Source organism: Apis cerana, linkage group LG4, assembly GCF_029169275.1.
Source record: "Apis cerana isolate GH-2021 linkage group LG4, AcerK_1.0, whole genome shotgun sequence".
Taxonomy (NCBI): domain Eukaryota; kingdom Metazoa; phylum Arthropoda; class Insecta; order Hymenoptera; family Apidae; genus Apis; species Apis cerana.
In genome coordinates this window covers 10,485,633-10,509,918 of record NC_083855.1, presented here as the reverse complement: position 1 = coordinate 10,509,918, position 24,286 = coordinate 10,485,633, and the positions used below count along the sequence as shown (strand labels likewise).

Genomic DNA, 24,286 nt, shown 5'->3' with positions numbered 1-24,286 from the left:
GAATCGAAACAATCGGTTCATCCGATAACTACTCACCCAGTTATCAAATTATAATCGTTGGGGAAAGTTCCATGGTAGCGACAACGGTTTATATTAACTATTCAGGAAAGTGAAATTAATCCCCCTTTGTTACGAAATGAATAAATTCACCCTGTAGCGTGTAAAGCGAACGACGGCATAGAACCACGTCTTATTTAATAACCGAAAGCGGTGGAAGCAACGAAAATCCCAATTTGCGATTCACGATCGCGTCTTATGATCTCGAATTTCGTCACAGACAGAATTTTTCCCTCGCTTTCTGTCCTCGGCGAAACTTGTGCGAATTCTAATTAAAAGTCTCGATGATTAAAGGAAGCAACTTCTTCCCTTCGAGGAGCTGCAAATCCTCGTAAAAATCCTTCTCGATCGGATCCTCTCGTATTTTCGGATCCGTAAATCTGATTACGACAATCAACGAGTTAATAAGTCAAGGAAGAATCGACGCGGAAGTGAAGGGATTATCGATACGAAATGCACGTAGCGGGAGAGGGAAAAAGCGATGCACGCGTAGAAAGAAAGGAAGGAAGAAAGAAAAGAATCACCGGAAGCGGAATACCGCGTCTGCGTTTAATTAAGCGGTCTACTCGCGGCGAAAATGTTGGGGCGCGTTTAAAAAAGGAGGGTGCAAGAATCGGGGGAAAGAGCGTTGCCGATGCGCCGCGTCGTGAATACGCGGGCAAGATCCTGGGTCAGGGTGGAGTTTGAAGAGCGCCTCCTCGAATCCAGAGGCCGTGCGACGCGCGACGCGCTTCAAGAAGCAATTTTCGAATCTCTAGAGCGACATCCTTGCCGGGGCACACCCACTTCAATGCGTGGTCCATAATTAAGGCAGCGAGATAACGAAGTTACCATCAAGAACCGACACATCGCCGAGCCGGGCTTCACGTCATCATCCACTTTTATCGTCACGTCGACGTACCCTCTAGAATTACGCGTCTGCTTTCTAAACTCCAACTTACTCGAATTCTTTTTCTTATTCGGATCGATCGAATATTTCGTGGCAAAATATTTCGATACCTTCGTCTGAGAAGAAGAGAATCGAAGAAAGAAAATTGCTGCTGCTTCGATTATTGATTATTAAACGACGAACAAGGTGGAATGACGTTATTTGAATTCGTTGCTGGGCCAATGCCACTCGGCGTAATTGGTGCAACCGAATTCGTTAACCTCCTGTTTCTCCATCACGATCTCTATTATGTACGGTTGCAGATAGCGATAATTCATGTCCTGCTCGTACGTGATCCATTTTTCCCTGGGTAGATTCATTTTCAGAAAGTCCAATTGCGCCGCCCGTATGCTCCTGGATACCAAATTCCGTATGAGTCCCGGCTGAGTGGTCGATTTACGTGCATAGTCTCGCAAATATGCGAAATTACGGATATTCGGGGAATATCGAAACTCGTGATTAACACGACACGCGGAAATACCTAAAATTTCTCGCGTCGAGCACTTCTTTCGGCAATCGACGAAGCGCCTCTTTCACCACGGGGCTGTCGTGATATATCACGTCGTCGCTGTACAATCCGTATCTGTTGTATCCGGCCAAATTGAACACGAGCTTCGACATCATGAACGTCCAACTGTTTTTCTTTTCCGGCCTTTTCGGATGCTTCATCATTGGGGTGACTTTAGCCAGCATACCCAATTTCGTGCGGAACATTCCGATCCACGAAAATTCTAACCAAAATTCGTCGAAATTCGAAAGACTATCGAATATCGATTGTCGATCCTCGGCCAACTTTGTCTCGTTTCAACGCGAAAGGCTTCTCGTAATCGGGAAAGAAAGATTTGACGAGGAAGAGGAGAGCCGCTCGTTCTCCTTTTAAAGCGAGCAAAGCCTCTACGATCCAAATTCGGGGAAGAAGCTGTAAAAAGAGTTTCGCGTGCCATCACGGGACAGTGCTCGGCGGAAACGCGTTTTTTTACGCGCTTCTTGTCTCGTTTCGCCCGCGCCTTCGCTCGGCAACCGTTCTAATATCGAGGAAATAGCAAGTTACGGTGTAACAAGGTCGCGTCAAGGAAGGCGAGAAGGCGTTAAAGGCGCGGTCCCACGATCCACTTTCGCCAACTTTTCACGCGATTACCTCGCGGCAGTTTCCTCTGTTTAATATTCAGCTTCCGGTATAATCCGTCTATTACACCCTACGCTCTTTCAATTTTTCCTAAAAATTGAATTTCCCCCGCGAGAAAGGAAAAAAAGCTCGTCGCCTCGCGATCAAAGATAGTCGCCTAATGGACCGAGCGCGTAACCGTTCTCGATAACTCTTGGATCCTTTTTCTTCTTTTTGGACGGGGAGAGGGCTGTAATTCGATCGCCTCGTAGCAGAAACCTTGATACGATCTTTCCTCTCGTAACGAATCGATTATGAATCGGATTGAACGAAAAGTTGGGAAGGTAAAAATCTTTTTAAAACAATTTCCCGCTCGACAACCCGTCAACCGGGGTTGGAATTTTATTCCTCGTAAAAAAAAGGGAGGGGAGGATAAACTAACTGTCCATATAGAACGCGAGAATTCTCGTTTGTCAGGGAGAGAATTCTCGGTTGTCAGGTTCCGGTAACATCGGCAATATCTCACCCTCCTCCCCCACCCCAATTTCAGCCACGGTGCGCAAAGTGTTGAACATTAAAATACGGAGGCGGGTCGCGCAAAAAGCGAACAGTCGGGAAATTATTCTTGCAGTTTTCCATGGGATCCGGAGGAAACGTTGGTCGGGCGATTTATGCGCGAGATCTGAGCCGAGACAAGTCGCGCGGAGAGTACATACGCGCGCATATGTTTCCCCGCTGAAGGAACACGCTCGCGCACGAGGAGAAGGAGGAGGCATCACACGGAGGAGGAATAGGATTTATGTGCGAGTTGGCATCGACTGACCACCCCTTTTTCTCGTTCGAGCTTCCGTTCCACCTCCTCCTCCCCCTCGCTCTCGCGGCTGATCGCCGCTTTCCGCGCGAGCGATCCTTCGGCCCCGCTTATCTCCTCAACGCGTCTTCCATTTTTCCTTCGCCCGTCCGCAATTCGTACACGTCAGCGCGGGAACACGCGTGCAATTTACCCCGTTTTCGAAAACGCGTCCGAAAACCGGACGTGTCGTGTCAGTGGGAACTCATTCGTCATTCCCGTGGAATATCGTACGAGAGTTGCGTTAACAAAACGACGAGGAAAAAAAAAGTGGGCGCGATTAAGCGTTACGAGTGGAATCTTTGGGACGATCGTTCATCGAATGGTATCCCGTCGTGCGAGCCACATTTTCCAGAAAGATGCGATAAATCTCACGATCGACGTCACGTTTACGCGGCGACATTCGTACGCGATTCCGAGATACGATACACAGGCTCGATATATAAAAATTAATAACGAATCGAACGATTTACTTACGTGCTTCTTGAAGATTGGAGTTACATTTTTCGATTGTATTTCAGCTTGAAGAAAATGGAATACTCTGTTCGATACGTAGAAAACAATTAGATACGAGATGTTCTTTTCTTTCTCAATTCGACGGGGGTTGAAATTATTCGAGAAAGATTCTCTCGAGGAGGCATCGCGATCTACGAATCTCTCATTTTTCATCGGATTGATTCGTTGTTGTCACGGCCTTGGAAGGGATAAAACAGGGTGTGCAGGCTGTTCTATAAAAAGTAATCCGTAAGGCGAATAAAAAGACGAAGGGAAACGGAGGGTTCTCGTTTCCATGAAAATTTCTCCTCGGGTATCGTTAGATCGATGAAAAAATTTTCTTCTCGAATTCGCGCATTTTTACGCCACGATTGAAATAAAAAATGGTTGCGAAATACTTTTCCGAGTAAAAGAAGAAGAAAGAAAGCTCGATTTTAAATTAATTAAACGAATTAAGCCAAGTCGAGTAAAATACCTTGTTGTTAATCGGTTCAATTTAATTCGATCGTTTCGCTCGAGGATATACGTATCTCTCCCGTTGATTCGATTATTCAAAGTAACGAATGAATCGATAATCACGATATTAATACTAAACCGATTTACTCATCAAATATGCATTGTCCAACGGAACGTGATTAATTAAGGAACGCGTTTGCTGATCGTTACCTTAAATTTCGCTGGGGGTATAGCTAATTCGATATCCATTCACGCACGAGTCATTATCTCTCTGGTCATTAATCCTGATACACGTGGACGATAGGATTTACGGCGCAACACCTGTTACGTTCGAAATGCTATGCCTAAAGTTTATGTATCTCTTGGTTTCGATGGATGATTCGAAAGATGTCGAAAAAATCTCTCCAAAGATGAACGGTAACGTAATCGGCGAGCTCTCTTTCCTCCTTCGAGCCATCCTCCACTTATTTCCCGCGACTCTCTCGATAACAGCACAAACTCTAATCCTTCTCCATTCGCCCTTTCTGTCTCCAATGTTGTCCTCGACGTTCGCGTACGTGTTCGAAGGGAGCCAAACTCGATTATAACCACCGTTCTATTTATTTTTCAATCGATGTGTGAGATACAATTTGCGAAGTGGACGTACGCAACAAAGACGATAAAGCGTCTTCGATGTTTTCGAAACGCGATCATTTCTCTTCTCAACGATCCGTTCGATTCGAGATTTTGTCAATTCTCGATTTCGGGTTTTCGTCTCGGTTTAAACATGTTGATCAGAAGATTGAAAATCTTGACGAGAGGGTAGCCAGGGAAGCTATTCATCATGAAGGATCCATTTTTAAATGTAAACAAGGCCGAAAATTTGAACGACGAACCGCGGCGTTGATTATCGCGATTCTTCTCCTCCCCTCCTTGTTTCTCGCCTTGGAAAGTTTCATCGGTTTGTCGCTCCCGCGAGTGTTGTTGATCACCCCGGCTGGAAAACAAAAGAAAGAAGCTGAACGCACGCGGATCGAGGTTAAGTTTGCCGTTCAGATTGAAAGCTTGCCTGGGGAATCCGGATTCGCGAATGCCTCGCTGCTTTCTTTCTCTTCATTCGCCCATCTTCGATTCAATTTTCGCGAAGGAAAATTGCCCGATTCCGGCATTTTCCGCCAACAAAGTCAAAGGAAACTCGTCGCCTGGACGTCGTGTTTTTATTCTTCGTTAAATCCTCGACTCTTCTGACTCTTCGACACGATTTTTTTTCTTTTCTTTTTTTTTTTTTTTTCGTTAATTTCTCGGAAAAGTTTAAACGAACTCTTTTCTACCGTCTATCTAGGGCTCGTTACGGCGCCCTTCTCGCGAAGGAAAATTTCTTCCAAATGCAACGAAACGAAAGAATAATCAAGGTAATTGGACCGCATTGTCACTGGAACCCACCTGTCACAAGTTTTTCCGAAGAAATGGCGGAACTTTGTTAAATGCCTCGTTGGAGGGCATAGATTCTCCTTCTCCCCGTGCGATTGCTCGACTCGCGTATTTTCTAGATTCGGGTATTCAGAATCTCCATCCTGAATCGATTGTCCCTTGCAATCGGTGCTCGAGAGGAAGCAAGAAGAGAGCGTGAAGTAGAAGAGAAATGTCGAGAGTATCCTCATTTTAATAAGGATAACCGTTAATTTGAATTATTCGGAACTCGATTTGTGATCGGCTCCGTTCGGTGGAAACCAATTGGCTTTTATAGGAGAATTATTTGACAAATGATTGAGAATTTATCGCGTAGATATGATTGTCGTTTACACGCGCTTTTACGTCCAAGTCTCGCGCACGGAATAATTATTGGAATTTTATATCGAATCGAACGCGAGAAGTGTCTGGCAAATTGACTGGCGTCTCGAGGACGTTCCTATCGAGGACTATTTCCCGGAGAAAGAAATGTTTTCGCGAAAAAAAGGTAGTTTCGCGAAGTTTTCTTACGAAAAGCAAGGTTTCTGGAAAAATCGGTTAGTAGCTTTTGAAGTCAAAAACGCGAGGTATATATCAAAGAAAAGTATATATATATATATATATACACAAGTTTGGCAAAAGAGGAAGGCACAAACTTTATCCAACTATCGTCGTTTTTCAACCAACTTTTCCGCTTCCTCTTTTCGCGTACACTCGTAACATTTTCCTCGGAAACCGGATCGTTTCTTGATCTCGCTGTATCGACCTGATGTCGATGATACACGTGGAAACGATCGATTGAATTCCTTCGATGTTAAAATTATTCAGAGACCAATATATACATAAAGCACGTGAAAGAAGAAAAAAAAAATGTTTCTCTTTCAATCAACGTCTCCTTGTCGCGCACCGCCATTCTTCTCCCGCGAACGAACGAACGAAGGAAGATAGAGAGAAAATTCTGCAGTTTATCCGGCGTGTGAAAGAGCGGCAATTTTTCCCTCCACTCCTTTTCCAGGATCACCACGGCCTCGTTCAAAACCTCGCTAATTGTGAACGGGCCTTAACACGCGACGCTCCCCATTGCATTTTAATGCGACACCGTGTGGACCGTTTCTCGCGTAGTTCGCGTTTCGCGATGAAAAGAGGGGCGCACAAAGAAGCTTCTTATCCAGCAAAAGTCTTCGAAATAAGACCTCTCGTTCCCCCTTCCTCCCCGCCCGCCTTCACCACTGTTCGATGCGCGTGAATGAGGGAGGACTCTCCCTCTATTCGGCGGCTCCGTGATAGGAATCGAACGATTTCTCCGTGCGATCCCTGCGATGCTATTTTTCTTCTCCAGCGGTGTATATAGGTATATATGTAGTGGAGTGAAATTCCAAGTGGAAATGCATGAATATTGGATGGTGGCGGTTTCTAAGAAACGTTTCGAGCAAATGGAAGTGCAATCGGAAGTTTCGAGCCGGGCGCGTGTACAGTGGCCGCGATGTTTCGGTCGGCAATTACTGCGACCGGAAATGGAACGGTGGCCATCACGCGCTACTTGGAAGGGGGAGGGCAAAATCGATGCCCGATAAGGTCTGGTAAATTTGATTTCTCGAGGCCCTCGCCTCGATTTATTATGAAACTTGTGAATGATAATCGTTCACGGAGATAAATTGGACGCTTGGAATTACCCTCTTAAGGATGGTTCCTCCCTCGGTTATTATCGTCGTTGCCGATACGATTGAGCGGGACGGATGGTTATTATCGAGTATGGATTGCTTGGCATTTATTGTCTCCGATCGATACAATTACAAAGATAAGAATATTATGCGCGTTCTACAGCCGTAATTATTCCGGTCGAGCGATATCGTGCGAGCCAGAACGTGTTACACAGATTCTTGAGCTTTTCTGTATTCGAACACGCTTCCACGTTCCACGAATCCTCGAGGTTTTCTCCGAATCGATCCCGCTCTCTCAACTCCGGGAGGACCGTAGCCACCGCCTCCGGGAGTTTCCAGTATAAACGTGTCCTGCGTGGAAAAATATTACAATGTAGAAGGGGACAGTCGGCGATGATCGGCGTGCCTTTCCACGAAAAATAAAATTGGAAATGGCGCGAGAATAACGGAACCGAGTTTCGAGAAGATAGGTTGGGAACAATTCGTATTCCATATTTTCCTCTTTCGCGCCGATTTCTCTCGAAATATAATATCCCGTTCCCGTTTCTTCGATAAATATCGGGGAAAATTTTGTCGCTGAAACTACGCAGGGAGAGAGGAAAACAGGGAGTTGGAAAACAGAGAATTGGAAGAAACAGTTGCGATCACTGATGATAAAATCTTTTACGGGGACGACGATAAAATGCGAATAGATTCCTTGTTGTTTTGCGCTTCCCTTAAATCGGCGCGACAACGTGTCGGTTTTTACAACGTGTTTAAATTTTTATGCAAAGTCGTATTTATTTATACGGCGAAATGGCGAAAGAGCCGTCAGTTTTCTTACCCCTGGATAAACGGGTACCGCCGTTTTCGGCCCGAGATTGATCTTTCTACCGTCGGCTTTTACCAACGTGTTCCTCCCTCTGCTACCCGATCCTCCCCCAGCCAATCCAGGCGGGCTATTCACCCTTCTTTCCGTTAATACGGACAACGTCATAGGCGCTCTGTAAGAAAGAAAACATTGGGAGGGGGACGTGCGACAAATTTCAACCTTCATTTTACCTGAACGTCGTTTCGCGGATAACGCCATCGCCCCCTCGATGGACACCGGCTCCACCGCTTCCGGTTCGAAGAGAAAATTTATTAAGAATGACCGGGTAACGAAGTTCCAGTATCTCTGGGTCGGTGATTCTCGTGTTCGTCATGTGAGTGTGCACTCCTCCCCTGCCGTCCCAGGTCGGACCCTTTTGCGAACAATCATCGAATCAAAATGCCGCGGTTTGAAGAAATGCGCAAGTTGAATCTCTTACGGCTCCGCTGCCCCCGGCGACAGTTTCGTAATAACCCCACTCTTCGGTGCCGAGCGTCACGTTGTTCATGCACCCTTGTGACGCTGCACAAGCTCCGAAAGCTCGAAGAACCACGTCGACCACGCGTTGCGACGTGAGAACGTTGCCACCGACCACCGCTGCCTCCTCCGAAGGGTCCAGTAGCGATCCTTTTGGAATTATTACCTTTACAGGCTTCAGACAACCCTGACGGAGTTGAAAACGAGATTGTTGTGCTTTTCGTTCCACGGATAATAAAGAAAACGATGAAGGAAAATTATGGTTACCTGATTTAAAGGAACGTCTCTGCCCACTATGCATCTCAAACAATAAATCAAAGCGGAAAGAGTGATAGCCCTGGGTGCGTTACAATTGCCCCACACTTCGTACCCTGTGCCGCTAAAGTTTCGATCATTTTTTTTTTAAGCAAAGAATCCTGTGTAACAATTACACCGATATGAGGAGAGGGGGAAGAACTCACGAGAAATCGCAGACCGCTTCACCCTTGTCCACGTCGATGTTCAAAAGGAATTGAATAGGACTGCCATCGTCCAGATAATCGATCGCGGTTGCCACGGTGTTTCCACTTTGTTCGAGAAGCCTTTTCCCGACGGATTTTAACATATCTCTCACAGCAACTTCGGCGTTGCGTTGAATGTGACCCATGTAAGCTTGCACCACGTCGAGGCCGTATATATCGATCAACTCGTTGACCAACGTCGATCCCTACGACGAAGTTTCGTAGCAATTTCTAAAAAGGTACGAATGAGAAAAAGACGGAGACTTGCGTGAACGATTACTTTGTGATTTGCCGCGATCTGAGCCTTGAGATCGCTCAGATTGTCGGACAGATTCCTGGTTCCGGAACTTCCCTCAATTTTGCCCGGTTCCATCAACGCTTCCGTTAACTCTTTCTCCCTGAACACCCCTCTGTGCACCAACAGGAAACTTTTAAATGTCGCCCCTTCCTGCGCAGAAGAGAATAATCCAGTTTTCCCAATTACCATTATTATTAAAATTTCCAATCAATTACCTGAAGCAAACAAGTCGAATGCGGGGGCATGGACCCAGGCGTGATCCCCCCGATATCGGCATGGTGTCCCCTGCTGGCCACGAAGAACACTGGCTTCTCAACGTCCCTGCTCAAAATCACACAAAACGATAACAACTGAGTCGAGTCAGATCGAATAACGACGAATAATAATATTCCAAAATCGGAGAAGAAATACTCGTAAAAGACAGGAGTGATGACGGTAAGATCGGGAAGATGGGATCCCCCGGCCAGGGGATGATTCGCGAGGATCACGTCTCCCCTCTCGAATTCACCCTTGAACGCCTTCATCTGGTATTGAACGGTCTCCTGCATGGCGCCCAGGTGCACGGGTATATGGGGGGCATTGGAAACGAGGCCGCCGTCCGGGCCGAAAACCGCGCAAGAAAAGTCCAGGCGCTCCTTGATATTCGTCGAGATGGCGGTACGCTGAAGGATCCTTCGATATCAATTAAACCGTGATCTGTTATTGATTCTCGTCAGCCGCGATTCTTTGCTCCATCGAGATCTACCTGCCCATTTGTTCGGCGATGCTCATGAAACGATGAGAGAATATGCTCAATTGAACGGTGTCCAATTCGGTGGTGACCTCGGCCCTCGATCCTTGGCCGATCGTTATCCTCGCGTCGCCGCGAGGCGTGATCGACGCGTAGCAATCAGGCTCGATCAGAAGAGTGCTCAGGCTGTCCATTATGATCGCCGGTCCGTGAATCGCGTGGCCGGGCGACAGAGAGCGCAATTGGTACACTTTGGTCTCCTGGTAACCGTTCTCGAAATAGACCATGGTGGTCTAATTTTGTTGGAAAAAGAGATCGAGATATTCGTTTGTTTAACGTTTCATGGATGTTCGTATTCGACATTGACATTCTTGCCTTTTCGAATTTCGGCGGCTCGTTGGATGAAGGTAAAATTGGATCTTCCTCGATATCTGTTCTCCCCGTGCCCCTTATTCTCACGTCGTTTACCACGATCTTTCGATTGGGCATCGTGAAACCGAACTCCGTCTCATACCTTGATTCGAATTTAATTAAGATTTCTATTTTCCATCACTATTGATACCAACTACTTTACCTTTCCAAAAAGGTACTGAGAAAGTCCCCGTGTTTCGTACCCTTGTGTTTGGTATCTTGACTAGCTGTACACATTAGAGCGCAGTCTGTCCCTTCATAACGCAAATGTAGAAAGGGTTCCGTTTTTATGTGAGATTCGGGGAATCCTTGGGCAGCCAACTTTGCACGAACTTTCTTCTCCAAGGCGTCCAGTCGTTCGTCCAAACGTGCGAACGACTCTTGGAGCAGAGAAATAATAAATAAATAAATAATGCAATTTCTAATCAGTATGATATTCGTCAAATTTTGATTTTATTTATATTACTAAACGATACCCTGTTCGTAAACCTCTGCGCTAGGTTCTTGAGCCTCTTCCACGACGTCAGCCAATGCCATTCCGTAGGCCGACAAAATTCCGGCATATTTGTGGACGAACACAGTTCCCATTCCTAAGGAACGCGCAATGGCACACGCGTGTTGTCCCCCTGCACCCCCGAAACACGCCAAAACATGGCGAGACGTATCGTAACCTTTCGCCTGATATAAAGAATATGTATATTTAAATCTTTCCGAAAGTAAATTATTCGTAAATTTTTGATCATCATTTAATCGATAATACCTGAGTGAGGGCTCGTATTGGTCGACACATAGTTTCGTTAGCAACTCTGACGAATCCCATGGCCACCTCCTCGATGCTCATCTTCACGCCGTGCCCCTCTTTCGCTAGAAATTCGTTTATCTACAAATCAGAGGTAATCCCATAAACTACTTGTCGCTTATTCCGACGATATTTTAATAAAAAGGAAAAATAAACAAAGAAACAAACTTCGTACTTGACTGGTGAGAATTTGAAAAGCTTCCATCGTTCGAGACTTGTCCAACGGTTCGTTCTCATTCGGGCCAAATATTTTCGGGAAATATTCGGGCAAAAGTCTTCCGAGAGCGAGATTCGCATCGGTGACAGCCAGGGGGCCGTTCTTCTTGTAACAAGCTGGGCCAGGATGTGCCCCGGCGCTCTCGGGCCCGACCTCGAACAGACCCGATCTGAAGAAAAGCATCGATCCACCCCCTGCCGCAACTGTGTTCACGTCCAACTTCAACCCAATTTTTGTCGAACCGTTTCAATCACTTTCTCTTGTATAACACTCTTTGATTAATTACATCCGACTATATCGAGCCGATTAACGGATTTTGACAAAATTATCGTATCGTTTTCGTAAAGACGATATCGTATTGGAAATTGAGATTTACTCGAATATAAAGGATGTACCTGTGCAGCTTGGATCGTGACACCTGCGGTTGTGCTCTCGTATACATGCTCGTAACTACCACCGAAACGACTGACATCGGTAGAAGTACCGCCCATATCGAATCCAATCACGGGCAAATCGGTCTCTCTGCTGTAAGTGGTGATCGCATAACCGACGACTCCGCCCGCTGGGCCGGAAAGAATGGCCCGAGACCCATTGAATCTACGTAAAAAAGAACTACGCGTAATTACGCGTAATTGTTTTCCGTGGCGATTCGAATCTGCACTCACGAATTCATTGGAGTCAATCCACCGTCGCTTTGCATGAACAGCACGTTCACATCTTTCAATTTATCTTTGAAACCAGAAGAGAATCCCTAAAAATTTGATTTCATCGGATGAAAGATTTATTCAGAAAATTTTTATTTATCAAATTATAGGAATAATATTTTTGAAAAGAAATACCTGTAAGTATTGTTTAATGTGCGGGGTCAAATATGCATCGGCGCAGGCTGTGAATCCTCTAGGAACTATTCTGACCATAGGCATGATTTCGTGCGAAAGCGAAACTTGGGAGAAACCAGCGAGTTTCGCCAATTCCCCTATTCGTATTTCGTGTTCGCCGTATCTAAGACAGATAATGAACGATAATAATAAAAGTAATGGTTGTAGATCGTAATTATTGGTATATATGCGATGACAAACGTGTAACTGTGCGCGAGGACCACGGCCAAACTCTCGATTCCCGATCTTCTCAGTTCCTCCAGATCTAATTTCAACTTTTCCTCGTCCAATTCTCGAGTGATAAATAGATCCTCCCCCGTAGATCCCTTCACTCTGCGCCATTTCTTGTTATCCAACTGACACTTTCCAACCGATGCGGGTATCACTCTGCACTTAACTTCGACTACCTTCTCGTACAATACTTCTGGAGTGATTACTTGCTAAAGAAGAATAAATAAACAAAGAATCTTTCTTGATTTAATTGTATCGTGATATACCGTTGTGACGACACGATAAATGTACGTTAAATATTATACACACACCAAGTCGAATATATCGGGGCGTGCTTGATTCCCGATAAAAAGAAGATCTTTGAATCCTTCGTTGATCAACAGCGCCATTTTCGCGCCTTTTCTTTCCAAAAGAGCGTTCGTGGCAACTGTCGTGCCCATTCGAATCCACGATATCAACGATGCGTCTATCTCTCCTTCGATCTTCTTCCCAGTCTCCTGCAAATTTCTTTAATTACCATCGATCCAGGATCAAGATTATCGCGATACTATAAATATGAATACCTGTTCGAGAATCCTGCGAATACCTTCGCGCGGGGCGTCGTCGTAGTTGGCAGGATCCACGGAGAGCAGTTTCATCACTCGAATTTTCCCGCCTGGACACCTAGCGTACACGTCGGTAAACGTGCCGCCACGATCTATGGCGAACTCGAATTTATCACGATTTTTACTCATTTTTACGCTTCACGCTTCACGCGCCGACGAAACACTCGAGGATTGAATCTGCTCGACTGAGAATCGAGTTAGACGAGATTTCTGCGCAATAATACTTGATAAGATCTGACAAGACTTTAACAATGTGTACATAACAATGTAAACAGAGCGCGCGATGATTTTGATGATTGTTGACTGAACCACGAGGGCACGGAACGATTATTCACGCGACTTTCATCTCCTCGAGTCAACGAAGATAATCAATAAATCAATAATGAACTTTCTCTCGACGTTGACATTGATCGATGACACACTTCTTGATCGATTCGAAGCAAAGTTTCGAAGTTAGTTTCGACGAATGTCCTCCAGAGCACACTAGACACGGTGACGGGAATCGACGCAATACGGATTCTCTTGTATCTTTCCATTTTTTTGGTCTGATAACGAACGCGATTACGTAACGCGACCCGACCGCAAATTCTCTCGCATCGAGGTTGATAAAAACGGTTCTCATTCGGGGAAACAGGTTCGAGGTTAGACGCATAAATCATCACGGTCGGTCACCGGTCTGTATATTAAAATAATCATCTTTGTCGCGTCGTTCCGATCCGGGGAGAAATACAGAGAGTGGTATTTTTTTTTTTAAACGGAATTAATTCGAGCGACTGAAAATTGCTTTATCGATCGTTTTTCTTTTTTTTTTTTTTTCTTTTTTCCATATAAGAAGATTGTATTCCTCTTATCGAAATACGTTAACCGAATTATTGGCTCCGTGAACCGAGTCGTGAGGAAGGAATATTGTATCTGATACTTGACAGACGGCCCGATAACGATGAGGGTCACTGTACTCGAACGGAGACTGCGCACCAACGATTTCTGCTTTTATTAGAGACAATACTACGGGTGGGCGTACTGTAAGGCACCTCCAGGGGACAAAGTCCAGCTCGAATTGGTTTTTTTTTTTTCAACAAGGGGACAATTTATTAAACTATGACGCAGAGTTTCATTTTATACACGGTTACTTTACAGAGTCACAGTCGTTTCGCTCCCTTCCTTCACCATCTTCTTATAAAATAACTTAAAAGTCTTAAAATCTCTAGGAATTCCATGCGATGGACAAATGTTTAAAAATGATCCGTCTAGGCGATCAAAAATTCACCAATTTTTTCAAGAGGTAAGTTTCTTGCAATCGATACTTTTCTTTTTCTTTTCTTCTTTTTTTTTCTTTTTTCTTGAAATACGTGCATCTATTGAAATATTATCTATCTCTTACAATTCTACTATTCCGAAACTTTCTTACAATTTCTGTTATAAGAATCGTAAATTAAAATAGATATAAAAATACGTATAAATGTGAACAATTCTCCGATAGCAAGTTGGCTGATAAAATTTCGTTCGGAAATATTGTTGATATTTATAGACAAAATATTTATAGACAAAAGACAAATCTGTCTAAATAGATTATTCCTCTCGTCAATAAATAGAAATTATACAAGAAACGAGATTGTTTATGTGATTTTTGGTGAACTCGTTAAAAAATTACGAATTCACAATCGAATTTTCCCCTCCAGTATATTGTTGTAAATTTCTTCCGTCAACTTTACGTAGACACCAGAGTTGTCGAGGAAATAAATCGGGTCTGTGATCTGCGGAAACGGAAACGCGATCAAATCAACGTTACGTAGAATTTTAATGTACATTTATCTAAGATAAATTAAAATATTTACCTTTTTAATATCGAATCCATCTTCTTGAAGATCTTTCTTCTTCAATTTAAACGTGCCTGAGACAAAAGAGAAGAGTTTCAGTCAACAGTTCCGAGCGAGCGAGAACAATCAATTGTATTTCAATTGTAATTAAAATACTTGCCAGTCATCGGCAATTCCGACAACACACGAACGAAAAGAGGTCTGGCATAGGATGGTAAAGATTTCTTCACGCCGTCCGCCATTTCTTTGATGTTCAAAGTATATTCTGGATCGTAAATGGCGACCATTCCAGCCTTTCCTTCGGTTCCAGGTACCTGCCAATTGCACAACATCGTAGATCAAGTTATTCTAATAAAAATTGATCATCGTTTCGTTCGATCACCTCGACTCCATATACAGCTGCATCTTTTAAACCTATCACATTGCTGACGACAGCTTCCACCTCGGAAGTGGCAACGTTCTCGCCGTGCCATCTAAAAAAAAAAAAAAAGAAAAAGAAAGAAAAAATGGAAGATAAAATTTAAATTCTTCGCTCGAACGAAGATGGAATAAAATAAAAATTTTACCTGAACGTGTCACCGGTCCTATCTTTAAAGTAGAAATATCCGAATTCATCCATGAGCAAAATATCGCCTGAACAGAATAGGCACGTTTCAATTATGAATTATATTTTTTAAATAGCTCGATGAATTGTCTTTTTATTTCAATTACCAGAATTAAAGACTCGATCGCCTTTCCTGAATACATCGCGAAGAATCTTTTGTTCCGATGCCTTTCTATCCACGTATCCAGAAAAATCGTTCAATACCCTTTTCGGATTGATCTTCCCCACAAAGATGCCCGATTCTCCTTAAAGGAGAAAAAGAAAAATATTTTACCACGTGTATAGATTGGTGTGTCGAAAATACCGATTAAATTTCAAGTTTTAAAATAATAAAAAAAAAAAGTGTGCTATTAACCAGGTTTACAACGAATGCAGAGGCCATCCGATCCCCTCAACGGTTCTCCAGTCTCTTCATCTACTCTTAATAAAGCCACGGGATACAAAGAACTGCCACATAACGGGACAAATCCAACTGCTCCAATCGTGTTATCGATATTCACTGTTCGAAATAATTTAGATAATAATAATTTTACTTAAAAACGAATAATTTAAAATCGTCAGATAATAAAAATACTAAATTACCAAGATTCGAATTCCCTTCCGTTGCACCGTAAAATTCTCCTATTTGCTTCACACCGAATCTATCCACGAAAGGTTTCCATATCTGGGGTCTGAGACCATTTCCAAACATCAGTCGAACTTTGTGCGTTGTATCGCAAGGGGCAGCCGGTGCAGTGAGCAGATATCGGCATATCTCGCCGATGTACTGAGCAACCTATGACCGAAAAAGAATACAAAGAATACACATACGGATAAGACGTATTAACAAGGTCGATATATATATATATTTCTCTTATTTATTTATTTAAGATTCAACGAGATCTAGATCTAGATGGTAGTGGAGGAATAAGTTTACGGTGCACTCGTAATGAACACAATCCGGCCAAAATTTGGAAGCGCTGAAACGTCTGCGAAGCACGACAGTGATTCCTCTCAGCAATGCTTGACCTACTCCAATTAGACCCCCAGCCGTATGATAGAGAGGCAAGGAATTATAAATACGATCGGTTGGCCGTAGATTCAGCATGGAGTTAACGCCGCATGACATCAGCATGTATCTAAAAATGATAATTAATCGTTGATACGTCGAGATGCAAAACGATGATCAAAACAAGAGAGAAGTTCTCGGATAACGACAAGCGTATAAGCGGATGTTGTCTCGACGCAACGATAACGATAGAATTTTAATATTGTCGAAGAAATTAAAGAATTTTCTTTAATTGATACTGACAATTGTTTATTTAATTTTTGCGAGTCAGTGGAAGAAAATATTGATTTTTTTATGCCAATTTCAAGTCTCTGTTTAAATTATTCTTTATATAAAAGGATGGTAAAAGATGTTGAAAAAATAAAGAGACAAAAATAAGAAAATCGTACCTTAAATTTGTTATAACGGCAGCTTTCGGCATCCCTGTGGTACCAGACGTGTATATGTAAATCAATTTGTCCCTAGGAGTACCGTGGCCCACTGTGTCCAGGGGTCCCGAATCTACGCTACTGATTTCCGGGTTCAGATCGATCGCTCCTTCCAGGCACGATGTGTCGGGAAGTTCAGACCATTGATACAAAGCCACATTAGGAATTCTCTCTCTAATTTCGACCATTGCTGAGAAGAGAAAATTGCTATCGGTCAATCTTGTCAATCTAATCCCCTCGAATAATTCACAAATGTTTAAACGATGCTGTTATTCGAATAAAAAAAATATATATATATATTGGAACTAAAGATAAGAAAATGGAAATCTCGGATATGAATGGTAAAAAAAATTTCTTTCCCAAAATCACGAGCTTACCGTCCTTAAAATTCGACCCGAAGATGACAGCCTTGCAATTGGCTGCTTTGATACTGTGGATCAAAACATCCTGTCGAAGATTCGTGTTGAGAAGAGCGCCCACCAAACCGGCTTTGCTCAGACCTAGCCAGATTCCTACGTATTCAGGTCGACTTTCCATAATAAGGCCAACGCTATCTTCGCGGGACAAGGATTTCCCAGTGAAGTAACGTCCAATCCGATTGCTGTATCCTTCCAGCTGCGAATCAAAGAGGATTACATACGTCGCCTCGCCCTCGAGTGCCGCGATAATTAATTCAACTCACCTCTTTGTAAGTCCATTCCTTGTCTTCGAAGATGAAAGCGATCTTTTCCGGATTAGCCGTGGCTTGCCTGCTGAATATCTTGGCCACGGTTAATTTTTGCCATTCCCACCACCATAGCAACACGTTCACCCGAACGAATCTGTACGCGCCCCTATCGCATCGAAACAAAGCCATCTTTTATACACCGGTTGATATACGAGGAATCTTTCATCATCGTTGCAAAATTTCTTTCTCTAAGGCTCTAATATTTTTAAAACTTAATATTGAAATCGAGAAGTTATTTTCCTTTTCTTTTCTTTTTCTTTTTCTTTTTCTCTTTTTTTTTTTTTAAGATAATTCAACGGATATTTCCTACGCGATATAGATTTTCATAACAAGAAAGAGGGATCAAATGAAATGATTAGAAACGAATTACGGGCAATGGATACGATTGCATGTTTTCTGCAAAGATGATACGTATCTCTGTCGCGCCATCGCCACGTTCCTCCCTGACGAGATACGTCCTTCTCTCTCCAGAAAGCAATTGAGTAATTTCGCGCCTCGACACGCGCGTTACATGTGTGTCCACGCGAACGCGATCTTTCCACGATCCTTTTCTTTCCCACTTCTCCAATTATCGTTTTATCGAAGAAAGAGATCGTTCGACGCTCGAATTATTCTTCTTCTCCTTCTTCTTCTTCATCTTCTTCTTTCGATTCGCGGAAGAAGAAATTTCCTCAAAATTATACTCGAGAATCGTCGAAACGGGACAGTTAAATTTAAAAGACAGTTTGAATATATTTACGAAAATTCATAAGAAATGGCATCGCAGAAGAATTGTTACTCCTCCACTCCCCTCCCTCCCCCATTACCTACGCCTTTGTCGAAACTGTCGCATCCGCGGTGAGCATACGATACCAGCGGTCACCCTCTTCCAACGCTTCCACGGTGATTAAATGAAATCAAATAAAATAACGAAACGAGCTGTCCGTGTTACGAGGAGGTATGACCATCATCGGACCATCCGTGCATCGCGGTTTCGTTGCCATGTGTTAATCCCACGACCGGTTAGCAGGATCGTCACGCGGCGATATACTCTTCCAGCAAACATTCTTCTCGTTTTCCTTGAATTCCCGTTTCGTTCCCGTCCCTATCCTCGAGGGAAGAAAAAAGAGGGAGGGAGGGAAGGAGAGGTATCGATGTTACAAAAAGAGTAACTTTTCACGAATGAAATAGTCAGAAATTATTATTGAAAAAATTATTGTAACTCGATCGTGCTACACTTTGCACCAGCCTTCTCTTCTCGTTCGCATTGACGGATCATTGAATCAAGAGTAACTCGTGTTTTGATACTTTGTCATATTTTCCATATCAATCTCCTTCTCTTTCGCTTCTTCTTGCTTGGAAAGATCGATTTATAAATAGTATATATCTCTTGAGTTAAAATACGTAAATCCGTTATTATGTCTGTATTCGATCAACCGAGGAAGAGAAAATTTAAAAATATCGCAACGAGGTCTTACCAAATACCAACGACATGTATATCGTGTCATGTATATGTGGAGTGAAGGAAGGAGGGGGGATCGTATTATACAAACACACAAATTTCCTCCAACTGTTCATTTCTTTTATTCAACGATTATAAAACATATACCTTTACATTGCACTCGCATCGTTCGACAAACAAATTTCCGTGGAATTGAAGGGGAGAAAGAAAAAATAAAAAAAGGATAGGGGAGGGGGGGAGAAAAATTGTAGCCTCGTAGGAAACTGCACCGAGTACACCACTTCGGCACAGGGCAAATGAGACGGTTGCTGTTCGAGTGGCGATAGACCAACGTTTAATGGAATGTAAACGCTGGCATCCACCACTCGTTCGCGGACAAGGCCGTGCCACTCGCTCTGTTTATCTTTCGCCAAGACAATTTTGCAAATGATGTTTGTACGATTATGCGCGTTCCGCGTGCAATAGCAAAAGTAACGAGCCCGCAAAAGTAAACGAAACCATCCTCGCTTGTAACATATGATATTTCAACAACCTGTTGCGGTTTGTTTCTAAGCGACTATACGATACCGATTCCACGCCACCGTTTCTCTCGCATTCGGTTCTAATCGATTTTAATCCGTGGAACGTGGAAATTGATCTTCCATCGCTCGAGCGCGAATATTCTCTAGATCGGTGATCGAGGATCGGGTTATTGGAACTTGGTTCTTGTTCTAAGATCGGAAATTTTGTTATCGTAGAATTAGCGGGGAAAAGATAAAGGAAAATAGAACGATTTTTTGATATATTTTATTTTTAAGATTTGGAAATTTGGAAAGGTGGTACAAGAAAGTATTATTATTGATTATTTTTGCCGGAGGATACGTTTCGTAAGTGAATCGTATGCGTTTTTTTTATCGAGCAACTCGACAACAAAATTAATGTTTCCTTTGTCTTTCGCAATTTAATTAAAATTTTTAAATAATTCAAATTAAAATTCAACCGAGAACCTGACATTTCATATTCAATCGACTGTTCAAGAATTTTTAAAAGCTAATATTTCAAAGTTGTTTATAATTTTATCGATTATTTTAATTACCACGATTAAAAATAAACCATCGACCCATATCATTCGAGCGCTTTTGTACGATCAATGAATCGATCGAATGGACAATCCGCTAAAATTACATCCACAGTGGCACAGTTTCGAATAATTATATAATTCTCAAACGAAACACAATACGAATATTTTTCTAATTTTATCCATCAATTTACTTATTATTCCTTATCTCCTTTTATCAATTCTCTATCAACGTTTAAACTTTCGCGAAAAAGATGTTATTTGAATAAAAAAGAGAAAGGGATAAAGTAAAGTAGACCGATCCAGACGAAACCAGATCTCTCGATACTCCTTTTGCACGATGACCTGATCGAGAATGATGATAGGTCGAAAACAATGTTATTCAGCCGGCTGTTTAAATTCCATGCGCTCCATATTGGCCCTACAATAGTCGTTCACGATGGCACAATGCGCTCGATGCATCCGCCGATGAACGTGCGCGCGGCTACGCACCATGCACGAACAATATTCTCGTGGTCTTGCTAAAGACCCCTGAATCAACCGATTCCGCTTATACGAACTTTATCAATATCGTGACAGATCCGTGACAGATCTATGATGCTTTATTTACTTTACTAACGGATCCTCGGCTGATGACTCTCGAGTTTCACGAGATCGTTCGAACGATCGTGCCACGATCACGCGTTCCCGCGGGACCTTTGAACGCGTTCAATAGTATCGTAAAATTTCTTAAGTGATCTAATTGTACAGGATGAGTTAGGAGAAGGAACTTGGAGTATGTTGCATGTACTTGTCGCGTATAGTCGTGAACCGTGTTGCTCTATTCAGATTCGTTTGAAATGAATGATGGGGTGCGTAATGAGTAAATGAAATGTGTCTACATTTTTTTTTCTTTTTTTTTTTTTTTTGAAAGCGAAAAAAAACTCGACGAACGATATGTAAGAACAATAACTTCGAAAAAAATAAACAAATTAACCTATACAATGGTAATTAACTATTAACGATGATAAGTTGCAAACGATTATACTCTTGACAATCCATTATAATAATTACACGAATCTCGATTATCAACACGAGCACGTGGTCAAACTTGTAAAACGTCAAATGCGATCTTGAAAGACCGATTATAAATGATTGCCAATTATGAATATTATTAAATATATATATATATATACGATTTTTTTATCAATATATTATTTAAATGAATATTTGACGCAAATAATCAAATCTAATATGCAAAATTGCAAAATCGATCGATGAAAATAATTATTTAGATTAAATATGTTTTAATAATTTCGTTAAATTATACAGTATATTTTTTCCTATTTAATTTGCTGAATCATTATTCTTTTTTTTTTTTTCTATTTTTCAAATACTCACAGCACATCTCTAGGTAAGGTTTTGTAGAGCAAGTAAATGAAGCGTCTTCGTTTTCCTGTGAGCAAGTAGGCGCCGATACACACGGTCAGAACCGCGATCACTAATTCGGTCACTCCCATGATTTTCTAATGATTTCTAATAAAAAACGTGCCTCGATCAGGCGCGTGATCGATCGGATGATCGTCGTTCTTGTTAAAAAAAAAGAGGGAAAAAAAGATACAACAAAAAATATAGAAACACACGCTCAAAGTTAATTCGATAATCCGACGACGTGCGAAAGCGAGCAAACCGTTCGATACGGCGATCGAACGACGACTAAACGTTCACTGAATAGATAGTGTATGCGGTACGATTGCATCTGCCGACGTGTGTACACTCGTATTCGTTTCGTCTCGCGCGAAACGTGCTAGTGTTCGTCATTGATAGCCAGCGACGTAAAATGTGGGGGTTCCAATTGGGGGGATCTTGTGTCCCGCGTTTCATGCAGAGCGCGCTTCTGTTTCCCCTTCTTTCCATTATTTTACGATTGTCCTCTCCGTTATTTTCCAAATAAAATAATTTGACGCTTGAATGAAAGGTAACAAGATTGAATCCGATCGAAGTTTTATCGCCTTATCGTTACGATAAATTATGTAACGAGATAAGGAATAAATTTGCGCATTATAAAAATACGAAAATGTTTTTAAATTGTCATCTCTAATATTGCGAATGAATCGATTCGAAAGGCGATTTGCGATAATGGAAACGAATCGAAAATAAAAATAACAATATATGTATTTATATAAACTTATGATAGTAATAATACACGTGAGTAATCCATGAAAGACAGGTACAAATATAAACGTACGCCCGCAATAGTGGTATATCAGTCTGGAGGGAGCCTTGGTTACGAATATTTCACGGCGATGGATACTGAAAAATAAAACGCCCATAATGCGTACACGGTCGATTGTCGGCGAGGTGTCAAAAAGCGAAATCGTACACAATCGAACGATCGAACGATGAATAGTGTCAGAAATGCAACAGGGGCGCTTGATAAATTGTTATGTTGAGTTATGCGAGAAAAATTTTGCAACAACATTGAGAAGATTATCTACTTGTTTGTTAAACAAGGTAAAAAAAAAAGAAGCTAGAAGGATGGAGGCGTGTAAATAGATTATACAGGGGTGAAAAATAGTGATGAATACCTGGAATCGAACGATCGAGGCTCGTTACACCGTGTTCGCTATCTGAGAACCAGGTAAAGCACCATGATGTCCAGAACTGAAAATGATACGCGTCGATCTAACTGAATGAGTTGTGCTTAAAACCATTTTCTTTTCTTTTCTTTTCTTTTTTTTTTTTTTTTTCTTTTTTTTATGCAAAAATTATGCGATCTGCAGTGAGAAAGATAATGCGGTGCACGATGTTCAAGATAGATGAACCTAGACGTTCGATAATAATAAACTGGAAATGCTCAATCGAAATTGGAAGTATTATATGTATTCCATAATTAATTTCTTGGAAAAGATTATTCTATATTTTTAATTTTATTTTGAGAGCAATAATTTTGTTCTCGAAATTCAAGTATTATTTTAATTTAAAAAATAAGACAGATTAAGATTGAGCAGTCCTGTTTTAAATGTTCTGTGTAACACAATAAAAAAAAAAAAACATGCGCTTATCATGCACTTTGAACGATAATGTGCACCATACCGATGATGCAGACGACGACCGTCACTGTGATAGTGACAAGAATGATTCTCGTTTTAAAATTCTGCAGCCACGCCCTTTGCTGAGCTTTCCTCGCCGCTGCCCTAAACTCGTTTCCAGCCATGGTTAAACGATCGCTAACTTCTTGTAAATCTTCCAACTTCTCTCCACGTTCTATTACCTTTTGCACATTTTCCCGCATCACCTCTGTAACTTCTTGTATTTGTAATCTTACGCTAGAAGAAAAAAAAATAAATAAATGAACGTCAGTGATACGATCTTAAATATTTCGTAAGTAATTATCGTTCCTTAGCTTTTAATCGATTATCCGCTACAAAAAATTATGTTGAAGCATAGCACAAAAGCAAATCGAATTCCATTTACGAAAATGGAAGAAACTCTTACCTATCCATCTTGCCATCCGCTTTAGTTTCCGTCACGGACGTACTCGGTCGACTAAAATGCAAAAATGTAATCATTAAAATATAATAGAATCATTTCTACGACAAAGAAATAGAAATAACGATTCGATCCATTCAACTCACTTGAATAGCATATTTTCATCCGGATCGCTGTCGTGTTCCAACAGTAATTCCTGAAACGATTCAAATTTCAATTTCCCGCCACGTCATCTCTCCGTGGCGCTGTCGAAGCTACAGCTTCGCACCAACTTTTCGCACATTACTCACCTTTTCGTCTTTTGCTGCAGTTTTTATGTCCTCCGCGGACAAATCCCACTTGTTACTCGTCGACATGCTGAAGATCACCAAATCGGACGATCACGCGTTGTTAAATCGATCGTTAAATACCTCGCGCCATAAGTAAAGCTTACGTCCGTGCCAAAAACACGCTACAAGAACACTCGACACGTAGCCATATTGCTACGGACACGGACTGCATCGAGAGCTCGAGACACGGTCTGTCTACGAGAGTGTCTCTCTTCACGATAGATGGCGTTGTCGATGTATCCGGTATGATGTGCACGCGGCTACAATTTGATTTCCCGCTATGCGCGTTCTTTCGATCTTCGTCGAGGCAAACTTGATTTAGAAAAAAGAATTTTTTTCAAAGTTTCCTTTTCAAATAATTTTTATCTTTCACGAAGATGATTAAATA

General features: G+C 42.1%; 4 protein-coding genes and 1 long non-coding RNA gene across 6 annotated transcripts; 1 reads left to right on the top strand and 4 right to left on the bottom strand.

Moving 5' to 3' along the window:
• Window positions 1-501: 501 nt before the first annotated feature.
• Window positions 502-1,928, bottom strand: LOC107996058 (cytochrome b-c1 complex subunit 7-like). Its single transcript, XM_017053925.3, has 2 exons — window positions 1,467-1,928; window positions 502-1,339 (listed from the first exon to the last, which is right to left on the bottom strand). Exons 1-2 carry the CDS (start codon window positions 1,697-1,699, stop codon window positions 1,144-1,146), a joined length of 429 nt encoding a protein of 142 aa, XP_016909414.1. The 5' UTR covers window positions 1,700-1,928; the 3' UTR covers window positions 502-1,143.
• Window positions 1,929-7,072: 5,144 nt separating this feature from the next.
• On the bottom strand, window positions 7,073-13,724 carry LOC107996089 (5-oxoprolinase). The gene is made up of 21 exons (XM_017053973.3): window positions 12,935-13,724; window positions 12,683-12,868; window positions 12,342-12,580; window positions 12,102-12,264; window positions 11,928-12,013; window positions 11,658-11,859; window positions 11,221-11,481; window positions 11,007-11,126; window positions 10,723-10,924; window positions 10,410-10,626; window positions 10,211-10,349; window positions 9,851-10,128; window positions 9,517-9,777; window positions 9,321-9,426; window positions 9,088-9,255; window positions 8,769-9,013; window positions 8,575-8,686; window positions 8,270-8,494; window positions 8,022-8,203; window positions 7,804-7,963; window positions 7,073-7,331 (listed from the first exon to the last, which is right to left on the bottom strand). Exons 1-21 carry the CDS (start codon window positions 13,103-13,105, stop codon window positions 7,188-7,190), a joined length of 3,867 nt encoding a protein of 1,288 aa, XP_016909462.2. The 5' UTR covers window positions 13,106-13,724; the 3' UTR covers window positions 7,073-7,187.
• A 313-nt stretch (window positions 13,725-14,037) lies between these two features.
• LOC107996091 (long-chain fatty acid transport protein 4) lies at window positions 14,038-22,083 on the bottom strand. Its single transcript, XM_017053976.3, has 13 exons — window positions 21,479-22,083; window positions 17,556-17,706; window positions 17,251-17,488; window positions 16,835-17,063; window positions 16,314-16,515; window positions 15,980-16,172; window positions 15,753-15,896; window positions 15,505-15,642; window positions 15,360-15,426; window positions 15,176-15,266; window positions 14,954-15,107; window positions 14,812-14,867; window positions 14,038-14,730 (listed from the first exon to the last, which is right to left on the bottom strand). The coding sequence occupies exons 1-13, from the start codon at window positions 21,595-21,597 to the stop codon at window positions 14,632-14,634; spliced, it is 1,881 nt and encodes a 626-aa protein (XP_016909465.1). The 5' UTR covers window positions 21,598-22,083; the 3' UTR covers window positions 14,038-14,631.
• Window positions 14,119-15,479, top strand: LOC133666043 (uncharacterized). The gene is made up of 2 exons (XR_009829569.1): window positions 14,119-14,258; window positions 15,104-15,479. It is a non-coding gene; the product is annotated as an uncharacterized LOC133666043 (long non-coding RNA).
• A 151-nt stretch (window positions 22,084-22,234) lies between the features above and the next one.
• Window positions 22,235-24,092, bottom strand: LOC107996092 (vesicle-associated membrane protein 4-like). Of its 2 annotated transcripts, XM_062074094.1 has the most exons (6): window positions 23,860-24,077; window positions 23,716-23,765; window positions 23,576-23,626; window positions 23,174-23,406; window positions 22,666-22,762; window positions 22,235-22,390 (listed from the first exon to the last, which is right to left on the bottom strand). In XM_062074094.1, the coding sequence occupies exons 1-5, from the start codon at window positions 23,923-23,925 to the stop codon at window positions 22,704-22,706; spliced, it is 459 nt and encodes a 152-aa protein (XP_061930078.1). In that variant the 5' UTR covers window positions 23,926-24,077; the 3' UTR covers window positions 22,235-22,390; window positions 22,666-22,703. The 2 variants fall into 2 exon arrangements, with proteins under 2 accessions (XP_061930078.1, XP_016909467.1); XM_017053978.3 differs by lacking the exon at window positions 22,666-22,762 and having other exon boundaries at window positions 23,860-24,092.
• Window positions 24,093-24,286: the final 194 nt, after the last annotated feature.

Excerpts from the sequence above, each read along its gene's own strand:
- LOC107996058 (XM_017053925.3), bottom strand. The coding sequence starts at position 1,699 with ATGTTCCGCACGAAATTGGGTATGCTGGCTAAAGTCACCCCAATGATG. Across the intron at positions 1,340-1,466 it reads CTCGACGCGAGAAATTTTAG|GAGCATACGGGCGGCGCAAT; the intron begins GTATTTCCGCGT and ends TTTGGTATCCAG.
- LOC107996091 (XM_017053976.3), bottom strand. The coding sequence starts at position 21,597 with ATGGGAGTGACCGAATTAGTGATCGCGGTTCTGACCGTGTGTATCGGC. Across the intron at positions 15,267-15,359 it reads AGGACCGGTGACACGTTCAG|ATGGCACGGCGAGAACGTTG; the intron begins GTAAAATTTTTA and ends TTTTTTTTTTAG. Across the intron at positions 15,108-15,175 it reads CAGCTGTATATGGAGTCGAG|GTACCTGGAACCGAAGGAAA; the intron begins GTGATCGAACGA and ends TGCAATTGGCAG.
- LOC107996089 (XM_017053973.3), bottom strand. The coding sequence starts at position 13,105 with ATGAGTAAAAATCGTGATAAATTCGAGTTCGCCATAGATCGTGGCGGC. Across the intron at positions 11,127-11,220 it reads TTCAAATTCTCACCAGTCAA|ATAAACGAATTTCTAGCGAA; the intron begins GTACGAAGTTTG and ends TCTGATTTGTAG. Across the intron at positions 9,778-9,850 it reads ATCGCCGAACAAATGGGCAG|GATCCTTCAGCGTACCGCCA; the intron begins GTAGATCTCGAT and ends TTGATATCGAAG.
- LOC107996092 (XM_062074094.1), bottom strand. The coding sequence starts at position 23,925 with ATGTCGACGAGTAACAAGTGGGATTTGTCCGCGGAGGACATAAAAACT. Across the intron at positions 23,627-23,715 it reads GATGAAAATATGCTATTCAA|TCGACCGAGTACGTCCGTGA; the intron begins GTGAGTTGAATG and ends TTTGCATTTTAG. Across the intron at positions 23,407-23,575 it reads GCGGATGGCAAGATGGATAG|CGTAAGATTACAAATACAAG; the intron begins GTAAGAGTTTCT and ends TTTTTCTTCTAG.